Source organism: Nyctereutes procyonoides, unplaced genomic scaffold (assembly GCF_905146905.1).
Source record: "Nyctereutes procyonoides isolate TBG_1078 unplaced genomic scaffold, NYPRO_anot_genome, whole genome shotgun sequence".
Lineage (NCBI taxonomy): Eukaryota > Metazoa > Chordata > Mammalia > Carnivora > Canidae > Nyctereutes > Nyctereutes procyonoides.
The window spans coordinates 28,311,560-28,324,879 of NW_026575042.1; the positions used below are offsets into that span (position 1 = coordinate 28,311,560).

Sequence of the window (13,320 nt, forward strand, 5' to 3'; positions counted from 1 at the left end):
TGATGTCAGCTGTGGGTTTTTTGTACGTGTCTAGTATCAGTTTGTTTGAATTGTTATAAAAGGGTATGAGATTTTGTCGAATGCTTTCTGCTGAGATAATCATTTGGTCTTTATCTTTTGTTCTATTCATCATATTTATTCCTTGACTGATTTTCCTATGTTGAACATGTTTGTAGTCTTGGCATAAACTGGAGTTGGTTATGGTATATAATCATTTTAATATGCTGGATTCAGTTTACCAGTATTTAGTTTAGGATTTTTATACTTATATTAATTAGGGGTATTAGACTATTGTTTTGTTGTGATGTACTTGTCAGGTTATGGCATCAGGATAATATTGGTCTTATAAAATGAATTAGAAAACGTTCCCTCATCTGTTTTTGAAAGATGGATGCTACTTCTTTAAATGTTTGGTAGAATTCACCATGAGGCCTGGGTTTTCCTTTGTGGGAATTTTTTTTAAATAACTAATTAAATCTTTTTGTTCTAGAACTATTCAGATTTTCTATTTCTTCTTTTTATTAAAATATTTTATTTACATATTAGAGAGACAGAGAGAGAGAAAGAGTGAGTGCAAGCCCACATGCACACAAAAGCAGGGGAGAGGGAGAAGAAGGCTCCGAGTCTGACAATGCGGGGCTTGATCCCAGGGTCCTGGGATCATGACATGAGCCAAAGGCAGATGCTTAACCAACTGAGCCACACAGGTGCCCCTAGATTTTCTACTTCTTCTTGCAATTTTCTACTTCTTCTTGGGTCATTTTTGACAGCTTCTGTCTCTCTAGGAATTTGTTCACTTCATCTAGGTTATTTGTTGACATATAATTGTTTATAGTGTTCTCTTCATAATTTCTTTTATTACTTCTCACATCAATAGTAATGCCACTTCTCTCATTCCTAATTTTAGTAATCTCAGTCCTCTTTCTTTTTTATATTGGTTACTGAAGAAAAGGCTTGACAATTTTGATCTTTCCAAAGAATAAACTTTGCTTTCGTCGGTTATTTCCTCTTTAGTCTTTATTATTTCCTTCCTTCTACTTGTTTTGGGTTTGTTTTGCTCTTCTTTTAGTAGTTTCCTAAGGCTAAGGCTAAGTTATTGATTTAAGATTTTTCTTCCTTTTTTTTTTAAGGATTTTTATTTATTTATTTGAGAGAGAAAGACAGAGAAAGCAAGAGAAAGCACAAGGTAGGAGGAGAGGGAGAAGCAAACTCCTTACTGAGCACGAAGCCTGAGGTGGAGCTCATTCCTAGGACTCTGGGATCATAACCTGAGCTGAAGGCAAACACTTCACTGTCTGAGCCACCCAGGCACACTGATCTTTCTTCTTTTTAAATATAGATGTTTACAGCTATAAATTTCTCTCTGAACACTCCTTTAGCTGGATTTTATAAGTTTTAGCAATGTTGTGTTTTCATTTTCATTCATCTCAAAGTGTTCTCTAACTTCCCTTTGTTTTTTTTTGTTGTTGTTGTTGTGGTTATTTTCTAACTTCCCTTACAACCACTGGTTATGTAGCCATGTGGTGTTTAATCATTTATTTCACTTACTTTATTATTTCAGTTATTATACTTTTCATACTCCAGAATTTCTATTGATTACTTCTATCTCCTTATTAATATGTATACCTGGTGAGACATTTTAATTTACTTTTAATTCTTTAGACACAATTTAATTCTTTGAACATATTTTTAATAGCTAATTTAAAGTTTTTGTCTAGTAAGTTCAGTCTCCGGTATTACTGAGGCATAGGTTCCATTAACTGCTTTTTGCCTCCTGTGTATAGACCATACTTCCCTGTTTCTTTTCCTGACTTGCAATTTTTTTGTTCAAAACTAGATATTCTAATTAATATGTCAATTTTGGAAATAATATTCTAATATTTGGAAATAACAGTATTCGGAAATAACATTCCAGACATTTCCTTACAAGCCTTGAAATGATAAGTGTCCTAGCCTTTGTTGAGGTTCTGTGTGTTTGAGGCACACTTTCAACAAAGCAGTTTATAATTCTGCTTTATCTCTCATTTCCTGCTTGCAGAGTCTCAAGGTCGGCCAGAGGCAAGAGCTCTGGATCTTCTCCGTTCTTTCTTGTGCATGCGCACAACCCTATGCATGCATGTGGCCTTCCAGATGCCTATGAATAAGTCTGAACTTTTCAACGGCCTCTACAGACCTCTCATTCCCTAGTTCTTCCTTTTAAGTTCCTTAAAGCTTCCTTTTAAGCTTGTTAGCTACAACTGGTAATGCCACCTCAGGCTGCTGCAATGTTAAACAAATAGCAATGATAGTTTCAACAAATGCTCTGTGGGCAGAGTTTTCCTCAAAGAACAGGATAAGTCAAATCAAATAAAAACAGACTTTGAAAATGGAACTATAGCAATCTGGCAGAAAGGTCAAATAGTGACACTTCTTGAGAGATGGGGCTTTTATGCCATTATGACCCATCCAGTCACTGCGAAGCTGCTGGTTTTCAGGGCTACCACAGTGCTGGGACTGCTAATTTCAAAGTTATTGCACAGCCTGATAAAAGGTTGGGGGGCTATTAATTTTCAAAGTTACTGCACTACTTGGTAAAGAGCGATAAAATTAGGGAACATATGGCTCACTCTTCTGAGAGTAAGCTGACTTTTTTTTTTTTAGTTTTTTTATTTATTTATGATAGTCACAGAGAGAGAGAGAGGCAGAGACACAGGCAGAGGGAAAAGCAGGCTCCATGCACCGGGAGCCCGATGTGGGATTCGATCCCGGGTCTCCAGGATCGCGCCCTGGGCCAAAGGCAGGCGCTAAACTGCTGCGCCACCCAGGAATCCCTAAACTGACTTTTTTGAATAACACTTCAGACTAATGCAGGACTTAATTTCTAGAGTTCTGAAAAAGTTGATTTTGACTGTATCTACTAGTGTTCTATTTTTATTAGAGAACAGATTTTTAGAAATCCTTACTTTGTCATTCCAAAAATAGAAACCCTACGAGTTCTTAAACCTACTTCTTAAACCTACCTTCTCACACAATGTAGTGATATATTTTATATCAAAAATGTATTCCCACATCAGTTTTGTATTTGCACCAGCACTTATTTATTCAATTTTACCTCTACTACTGAACTTTTAGTTTCTAATTTTTTACTATTATAAAGGAAGCCAATCTGAACAGAACCTTAAAACTAAATCTCTGAATTCATTCTTAGTCATTTCCTTAGGATATGGACATCATAAAGGCTTATAATATATATTGTCAAAAAGCCCTCAGGTATGATAGATGTATCAACTGCATTCCATCAAAGGACACTATGAGAATGCCCAATGGCCTTACTAGGTTTTCATGTTAGTTGGCTTTTTTATTGCATCTGAGAGCTGCCTCTAAGTTCCTTTCTTAAAACATTTTCTTCTATTGAAGTTTGATGTAACTTAAATGGCTGCTTCTCTCTCCTTTCCTGACCATTCTCTTCCCATCCCCCAAATTCAACTGGCAAAGATTAAGGCCTCCAGCATACTTAGGCTTTTTATAGGCCTTTCTGCTCCCATACCTTTCTTCAGAGCAGCCATACCATTCAAAAACTTCAACCTCCAACACTATCAGCAACTCTAAAGTAACTTTCTTGCTCACCTCTCATACTGTGTCAACTCTTCAAAAGACAAAACTCCACTGAGATGTTTTAACATCACGTTCAACAAGTACCAAATTCATCAGACTCCCCTAAAATTCAGAAGCTTAAAGAACCAAAAATAGGGTAACACAAGAAGTATATATGGAAAATATAACTTAGAATACTATAAAAGATTAAGTTTTTTAAAAATTTATGTAAAAGTTTAGAAAAATAGCAATTTTTCACAAACTAGTCCTCAAGGGACAAACCAAAAGTTTAACTCAAGAAGGAAGAAAATGAGGCACCTGAGTGGCTCAGTTTGTTAGGCATCTGCCTTTGGCTCAGGTCATGATCCCAGAGTCCCAGGAGAGAGCCCTTTGTTGGGCTCCCTGCTCAGAAGTCTGCTTCTACCTCTGTCCCTCACCCCACTCATGCTCTCTCTCGCTTGTTCTATCTTTCTCTCTCTCTAAGAAATAAACTCTTTTTTTAAAAAAGAAAGAAGAAAATGGCAGAGCCAAGAACCGAATGGCCTAAATCACTATCATATTCAATGAGAAAGTCAGGACTGGGAACTGGGTAGTCAGCCAACATAATGCATAGGGGGAAAACCTCAAGAGTCAGAAATATAGTATTATTTCCTAAGAAAATACTTTTTTCCTAAGAAAAAAAGAGTTTTGTTGCTCTTTCCCAGACACCAGCTGTTCCTCACTTGGATCTGACAATAATAATGGCCTGCTTCTCTCCTAATCTAGTTCATGAAGTCATGTGATGAGGACAACACATTCTGTTCCCTCCCCCTCTTCCCCCCCCCACTGGAAGGAAGCACCCCCAAGCCACAGCCTACTGCACTCTACAAGACAGCAGGTGTTACAGAAAAGCAAGAGAGCAGCTGTATCCAGAGGAAATCCAATCTCCTAATTATCATATAAACTTCCCAAAGATTATACAGTCTGCTAAATTGCCACATTTTCTGGGATACCACTGCTTAAAATATGACACTGGAATACAGAAGGCATGGCTCGGTTAATAAAAACCATTTGGGAATTAACAAATGAGGCTTTTGTAAAGTTAATCAATGATTCCAAATTGTTTCTTGTGAGATTTACAAGTCAACTGAACTTCTCCCCCTAATAAAAGGGACAATGAATTCAACTGATGTTGATAATGACAAAGAGCCATTGAAAAAAGTGTTTAAAATACCAATGAGGAAGCTTAGGTGGATCAGTGGTTGAGCACCTGCCTTCCACTCAGGTCAAGATCCTAGAGTCCCAGAATCCAGTCCCACATCAGGCTCCCTGCATGGAACCTGCTTCTCCCTCTGCCTATGTCTCTGCCTCTCTCTCTCTCTGTGTCTCTCATGAATAAATACATAAAATATTAAAAAAGAAAGAAAGAAAGAAAGAAAGAAAGAAAGAAAGAAAGAAAGAAAGAAGAAAGAAAGAAGAAAGAAAGAAAGAAAAGAAAGAAAAAGAGAAAGAAGAAAGAAAAGAAAAAGAAAGAAAAGAAAAGAAAAGAAAGAAAGAAAAGAAAAGAAAAAGAAAAAGAAAAAAGAAAAGAGAAGAAAAGGAAATGCTAATGAAAATGCTAACACTGGGGGGAAAAAATCAAAATGGTTGTAGGCAGGGGTTTTCCATCAAGGGACATTAGGGGGCACTCTTCTGGTGAGATGGCTACATTCCATAACTTGAGAGTGGTTTAGTTGCCAAGTGTATGTTATTTTTTGGAACTCACAGAACTGTTCACTTAAGATCTGTGTATTTTATAGCATATGAATTTCGTGCCAAACAAACAAAAAAATTATAAACACTTATTGATCTCTAGTTAATGTATAAATAAGCTGAAGTGCTTAGGGGAAGTGTACTGATGTCTCCAACTTATTTTGAAATACATTTTATAAAGATGAACTGATAAGGGGAAGGATAATTATGTGACATAGCAAATACAGTAAAATTACAGACTGTGTGGTAAGTATATGAATGTTCACTGTGAAACTCAACTTCAATTTTAAGTTCGAAATTTCATAATAAAATGCTGACAAAAATTTGCTAAATGGAGCCAGGATTCTGTTATTGGTTTTTGATTTGTTCCAACCAATGCAATGCCAAGGAAAAATGAACATGAAGATAATAAAACACAGAGTAAGAACTCTTACTCTTTAAAAAAAATAATAAACACAAAACTGTATCATATTGTTAAAAGTAAACTTTTGACTTATTTTAGTTATCAAAGATATTTTAATGATTTTGTGTTTAACTGTAGTCACTGAAATGATAACGAGAAAAGCACCAGAGATTATCCACATCTTTTTAACACATGAAATTTGATTTTGATTTCTAGTAGCTTTCTTTTCAGACTCAGGCCAAGCTAAGCATAGAACAAATGTGAATGTGGTAGGACCAATGGGGATGAGGGAATGGGGAACTGGCAGACAAACAGACTGAACACCAAGAAGGCATATTACTATAAAAACGTACAAATCTAAATCACACTTACCAAAATTACCCCATGCATAAAGAGTCTTAGAGATTTCAAGTCATCACTAGTCTCCATCTTGGCCATAACAGTAGGGCAATGGTACAGTGTTTTCCTTACATAGCAAGCCATTCCATCATTTTTTACTTTTCTCTTGCTCTTACTCCATCTAACCCACTTGGCACATCTTGTTGGCTCTACCATCAAAGTATATCCAGAATCTCATCATTTCCCACTACCTCTACTTCTGCCTGAATTACTATAATAGCCTCTAACTGCTTTAGTATTCTCAATAAAGACCCATAGTAATTCTATTAAAATTTAGGTAGGATCATGTCTCTCTTCTGCTTGAAACCCTAAAAAAGGCTCCCATTTCACTCAGAATAAAAGTCTAAGTCCTGTACAATAGCTTACAAGGCCCTATGTAATCTGGCCCTGCTTACTCCTCCCTCTGGCTCAGTCTACTCCAGCCACACAGACATTTCTGCTGTTCCTCAAAACGTGCCAAACATCTTTCTAACTCAGGGCTTTTGAAATCCCTCTTTCTTCTCCTGGAATGCTCTTCCCCAAGATATCCACATGACTCTTTCCTTCACCTGTTTCAGGTCTTTCCCCAAATGACAGTTCTCTGTGAGGCAGTCTCTGGTCAATCTATTTAAAATTCCATCTACCCCAATCCCTATTCTATACCCTATTCCTCTTTCCTGCTATATTTTTCTCCAAAACATTTTTACCTTTTAACATACACTATGCTTTATTTATTTATACTATTGCTTGTCACTTCTCACAAAAGGGAAAGCTCCAGAGAACAGGTATTCTTGTCCATTTATCATTGCTATATCCCCAGTTCCTAAAACAGCACCTGTCAAAATGAGCACTCAATAAACATTTATTGACTGAATACATGGATTCTGCTCCCAAGTATTATTACCTGGTAGTGGTGGTCTTCCCCTCCATCTTTTGACTATTCCAGATTTTCACCGTGCCATCGTTTGAACATGTTGCAAAAAGTGAATGTTCATCAGAGACTCTAATTCGATTTACAGCAGATTTGTGTTCATGGAGATGTGCAACTAGTAGCCCTTTAGGATGCCACCCTAAGGAAAAGCAAAGGAATATGTGTGAAACTATAGTTTACAAATAGAATATTCCTCTCACCTCCAGCTACAGCCATCAATGACCAGCATGAGAACAATCATAATAATCAAACAAAGGGTACAGATAGCTAGCCAATACAGAATGGCCTACTAGACCATGACTACTACTCAGCTACTATGGAGTAAGACATCCAAGATAGCAATTAAGTGTTGAGCAAACAGCCTTAGAAAGACTGAATCTGGGGCCCTCCCTACCATCTAGTACACAACAGTCACTTACCACCTGGAAAAACCCTGACTACTTGCTCAACAGTCATAAATGATAGCTATCCTAACTTAGAGAAAATGGGTGCTAGGGAGGCAAACAGGTTCTCAAAGTCCCAAGGACCCAGATCCACCATAATATAATGTGTGATCCTGGGGTACTTACTTAAACTATTTAAGCTTCAATTTCCTCAAATGTCAAATGAGGGAAATATTACTTAACCTAAAGGGTGAATAAGGATAAACAAGATGTACAAAGTGTCTAACATTATCCTAGATCCACAGTAAACACCCAAATGTTGATTTCCTCTCTACCTGCAATCATTTATTGTATAGTATCAAAATGTTAGTGTAAGCAGTATTATGAACTATAGCCTCAGAATGGCCATGGATTTTCTAGTACTTTCTTTGGAACATCTATATATACTTGTTTTATTATGTATTTTCTTTTTTGCGTATGATTAATTTCCTCTAATAAACTATAGATTTTCTGAGGCCAGAGACTATGTCTTATCCATTCTGAAGCATTCACAGTATCTAGCATAGGTCTTTGATACAACTGTAATCAATGTTTGATGAGTCAACTTTTATATTAAGTGAAACATTTAATAATTTAATATTAATCAATTTTAAAATAAAACAGAAAGCTATGCTAAAGATCATCTTGTGTTGGGATTTAGCACAGTGTCTAATTAAGTGGTAATAATGCTATTTTAGGATAATATTATTTCTTTTTACTAGAAAACAAAAATGAAACCAAGACTATGGCCAAACCTTGCAAACTCTAAAATAAAAACTACCATTTTCCAACTTGGATCTCTTGCTTACATGTGTGGGAACAACAGCTGAATGTGATTTTTAAGGAGGATATGCTAGATTTGAAAGTGATCAAAAACACTTTGCCATGAAGTCTAAATAATCTACCAAGCTAGATTGAACATTTCCCTCTAAAGAAAATCAATTTCACACAATCATTCAAGTGTGGAAAGAAAAATAATCACAAGTCCAACAGTCACTGAACATTTCTTAAACCTTAAAACTTGATACCTTTTCTGTGATCACTGAATAAAAAGTATAGCTCCACTTAAGTATAAAAGGCTACTTATAAAGCCAGATTCTTTTTTTTTTTTTTTTTTTTAAATTTTTTTTTTTTTTTTTTATTTATTTATGATAGTCACAGAGAGAGAGAGGCAGAGACACAGGCAGAGGGAGAAGCAGGCTCCATGCACCCGAAGCCCGACGTGGGATTCGATCCCGGGTCTCCAGGATCGCGCCCTGGGCCAAAGGCAGGCGCCAAACCGCTGCGCCACCCAGGGATCCCATAAAGCCAGATTCTATCATCAAATAAGTAGACAGTGTATGATCAACTTTTTTGGTTTTTAAAGTGGAGATGGTATACAATACTAAACTGTATTACAGAAACAACTTAAATTCTCCAGGATACTATTTGATCTGAGATGCCACTTACTACATAATAATATTTTTTTGTCTTTAAATCATTTATCTCTACCAGCTTTTTCTCCTGGAGTATACAATAGAAGCACACAGGAACTCACATGATTTTAAATCTCTACACATAAGCGTATCATGCACTTCTCAGAGATTTTAAGTTAAATTTTTATTATTAAAATCTATATACAGAAACTCATTTTTTAAAATCTGCAAATCTAATATCAAAAATTAGCTCTACCACATTTACACTGGTCAAGACTATTAATATAGTTGGGCCACATTTTCATCTGACATATCTCTAAGTTTCTTCTAAATCTTCTTAAAATATAGCAGTGTTCCCAAAAAATGTTAATGTTGATAATCAGTGGTGGAGTTATAGATGATGATTTTGTTTTCTTTTTTAAAGTACCCATTACTTTACAAATGTTTTATCTTTTTTTTTAAGGTTTTATTTTATTTTTTTTTTTAAATATTTTTTTTGAATTTTTATTTATTTACGATAGGCACACAGTGAGAGAGAGAGGCAGAGACACAGGCAGAGGGAGAAGCAGGCTCCATGCACCGGGAGCCCGACGTGGGACTCGATCCCGGGTCTCCAGGATCGCGCCCTGGGCCAAAGGCAGGCGCCAAACCGCTGCGCCACCCAGGGATCCCCTTTAAGGTTTTATTTATTTATTCATGATAGACATAGAAAGAGAGAGGCAGAGACACAGGCAGAGGGAGAAGCAGGCTCCATGCCAGGAACCTGATGCGGGTCTTGATCCCGGTACTCCAGGATCATGCCCTGGGTCAAAGGGAGGCGCCAAACCACTGAGCCACCCAGGGATCCCCTCTTTTTTTTTTTTTTTTTTTTTTTAAGAAAATAAATAGACATCAAACCCTTCGGAAATTAAAAGCTGGAGCTTACTCTAAGAAGACTAACATTCTATGAAAAAGTGGCATGACACTAAGCAGGCAGGTAAAAAACCCAGTGCTATAAATGGAGAAAATGGACCACAAACAGGCTGAAACACTAAGTACCCTAAATAAGACACTGCAAGTTGCCCCCACAACTAAGAAGATCCAAACTTACAAAAAATGATTTAAACTTTCTCACGTAATACTTCTTCCTCAGGGCTTCCAAGTTTTGCTCTTACTTTCTTGCCTGGTAATTAATAATCAGCATCCTGCATTAGATTCTAATTTTTGGCACTCAGGCTAGAATACAACTACCTAGCAGTGGCACTTTTACCAGGTGGTGGTGGTTTACTCTCCCATTCAGCATTTTCCATCATTTGTTTAGCTATCCTCTCAGCGTTACACTGCTCCCGCTTTTGCTGTATGAGCTGCTGAAGTTCTGTTTTACAAGTTGTGATCCGAATCTGGTAGGTAGATGGTAAAATCGCACTACTTAAAACTTGTATTGCTGGTTTTCTATTTTGGACATTTGTCACTTCTGGAAGCTGCAAAACAGAATTGTTACTATTTATGTCATAAGGAAAGTATACTTGATGACAAAAATGTACTCATGTTCTCTCTATTCATTGTACCTGCTTTTTTCCTTATTAATGTAAGGAAAATTTTAAAATACATTTACATACACTTTTTTTTTTCAGTGAAAACCTAACTAAAAGTTTAACCACAAATATTACATTTCCAAACCTCTACATTATTTAAAAAAAAAAAACTATCAGTACATCAATAACATTAAACAAAATTCTTCATTAAAGTGAAAAGAACAGACAGAGAGAGAGAGAGAGAGAGAGAGAGAGAGAGAGAGAAGCAGAGGGAGAAGCAGGCTCCATGCAGGGAGCCTGACGTGGGACTTGATCCCCGGACTCCAGGATCACACCCTGGGCTGAAGGTAGGTGCTAAACTGCTGAGCCACCCAGAGATTCCCCATCATAACATTTCTTACACATGGCAAACTGGGGACTCTTCTTCCAGGAGTGTTTTTGCTATTTTACAGATATGTTACATACGTCGGAGGAAGGAGATTTAAAAGGTTCACTGCAGGGCAGCCCAAGTGGCTCAGCGGTTTAGCGCCGCCTTCGGCCCAGGGCCTGATCCTGGAGACCCGGGATCGAGTCCCACCTCAGGCTCCCTGCATGGAGCCTGCTTCTCCCTCTGCCTGTGTCTCTGCCTTTCTCTCTCTCTCTGTGTGTCTCTCATGAATAAATAAATAAAATCTTTAAAAGATTCACTGCAATCTAATGATAATCACAGTTCATAATGATGTCTTCAACCCACAATTTTAGATCACTTCATTAGTGAGTACTCTAACATAAGATCTTTTTTGCTGCTTTCAATAATTAGACTTCCCCTTTTCTTCTTAGGAAGAAACATATGCTTAGCGATAGACAACAAACTGAGGGTTGCTGGACAGGAGGTGGACAGGGGATGGACTAAATGGGTCATGGGCATTAAGAAGGGTACTTGGTTGAGCACCCATTGAGTACTTGGGTGTTAAATGCAAGTGATGAATTACAAAATTCTAGTCCTGAAACCAATATTACATTATATGTTAACTGATTAGAATTTAAATAAAAATCTGAAGAAAAAAAAAAGAAACGTATCCTCTCTAAAGGACAACTCCTATATTGAGTTTTCCAGTAGAGTACACAGCCTTTAAACAACCAAAACAGTAGAATGGGATTGAAAGGCAAAAGTAGGATTACTGCCTAGGTGATGGTACCTGTGGAGAAGTTGACAGAGGGACACAAATCCCAGCAGAGGACTCAGAACGAGGTGGTTTCCCAGTCTGAATCACCTCCTGTTCACTCCCTTTAGGTAGAGCCTGTGGGATGTTCGATGGTTCCAGTGATCCAAACATGCTTTTCCATTCTTCATTTACATTTGAGTCTTGTTTTACATGTTTTCTAGCTATAAAAACAGATTCAGAATAGTCAGTCTAAAGGAAACCCCTAAAATCAATATGCACTTTTCCTTATTTTTTTGGTGAAGGAGGGACAGCAATGAACTTTACATCCTATTAGTTCATTATGGTCTCTGATTTATTCATATTTATACATCAACTCATTGTACATCAACTCTTACTTCATCTCTGGGACAGATGGAACAGATGTACTTTCAATGGTATTAATAATTAGACCTACCTGCCTAACTGCTTTCTAATTTCCCAAGACTAGCTCAATTTCAAATAACCACTTTATCTCAAGAACCAACAATAAAACAACTTTTTCAAATGGCACTGACCACAATGCTAAATATATAGAAATGCTATTTCTAGTATCAGTTACTTGGGAAACAAACAAAATGTAAAAATCAATTGCTATACAGTTACCTCCTGACTATAAAGAGAAAATCTTTTTTTTTTAAAGACTTTATTTATTTATTCATGAGAGACACAGGGAGAGGGGGACAGAGACACAGGCAGAGGGAGAAGCAGGCTCCATGCAGGGAGCCTGACATAGGACTTGATCCCTGGTCTCCAGGATCTTCAGCCCTGGGCTGAAGGCGGCGCTAAACCGCTGAGCAACCCAGGCTGCCCAAGAGAAAACCTTTTTAAAAAATCTTTCTCTGATTACAAAAAGTGCATTAAATAACACAAAGTTCTAGCATTACCAGAATATAAAATGAATTTCCACCATAACTTTATAAACGTCATAAACTATACAGTTTAATGATACACCATATCATTTTGCAAAAATAAAATACTACAAAGATAAAGTATTTCACAACCTGTTTTTCTCTTAACTAAATAAACTGAAAGTTTCTCTAATTCCCCTATTAATGGACACTTCAATTATTTCCTTCTTTTAAACAGAACATTCTTACACATATTTCTTCACATGTCTGTCAATATTCTTGGGAGAAATTTCCAGAATTGAAAATGGTGCCTCAAAGAGTAAGGATACTCTTTTTTTTTTTTTTTTAGAAGATTGATTGATTGATTTATGAGAGAGAGAGAGAGAGAGAGAGAGAGAGAGAGGCGCAGAGACACAGGCAGAGGGAGAACCAGACTTCATGCCTGGAGCCCGATGCAGAACTTGATCCCGGGACTCCAGGATCTCGCCCTGGGTCAAAGGCAGGTGCCAAATCACTGAGCCACCCAGGGATCCCAGGATACTCCTTTTTAAAAAAGAGTATGTTCAACTTATAATCTCAACAGTGTATGAAAATGCCTATTTCCAGGCAGCCCTGGTGGCTTAGTGGTTTACCACTGCCTTCAGCCCAGGGCCTGATGCTGGAAACCTGGGATCGAGCCCCACGTCAGGCTCCCCCCATGGAACCTGCTTCTCCCTCTGCCTGTGTCTCTGCCTCTCTCTCTCTCTCTGTCTCTCTCATGTATAAATAAATAAAATCTTAAAAAAAAAAAAAAGAAAATGCCTATTTCCCTACACCCTTACTAACAATAGGTATCATCAGCCTTTGCTAATCACATAAGCAGAAAATGGGATCTCACTGTTTTGCATTTATTCACCCTTTCAAACATGCATTTTTATTCTT

General features: G+C 37.2%; 1 protein-coding gene across 4 annotated transcripts in view; it reads right to left on the bottom strand.

Annotated features, from left to right (window-relative positions):
* PIK3R4 (phosphoinositide-3-kinase regulatory subunit 4) overlaps positions 1-13,320 on the bottom strand; it is a 71,659-nt gene that overhangs the window by 17,877 nt on the left and 40,462 nt on the right. For all 4 annotated transcript variants that reach the window (XM_055320987.1, XM_055320988.1, XM_055320989.1 and 1 more), the window contains exons 11-13: positions 11,546-11,733; positions 10,103-10,313; positions 6,990-7,155 (exon numbers count right to left, since the gene is read on the bottom strand). In XM_055320987.1, the coding sequence (XP_055176962.1) occupies positions 6,990-7,155; positions 10,103-10,313; positions 11,546-11,733 (565 nt within the window). The remainder of the gene's footprint in view (positions 1-6,989; positions 7,156-10,102; positions 10,314-11,545; positions 11,734-13,320) is intronic.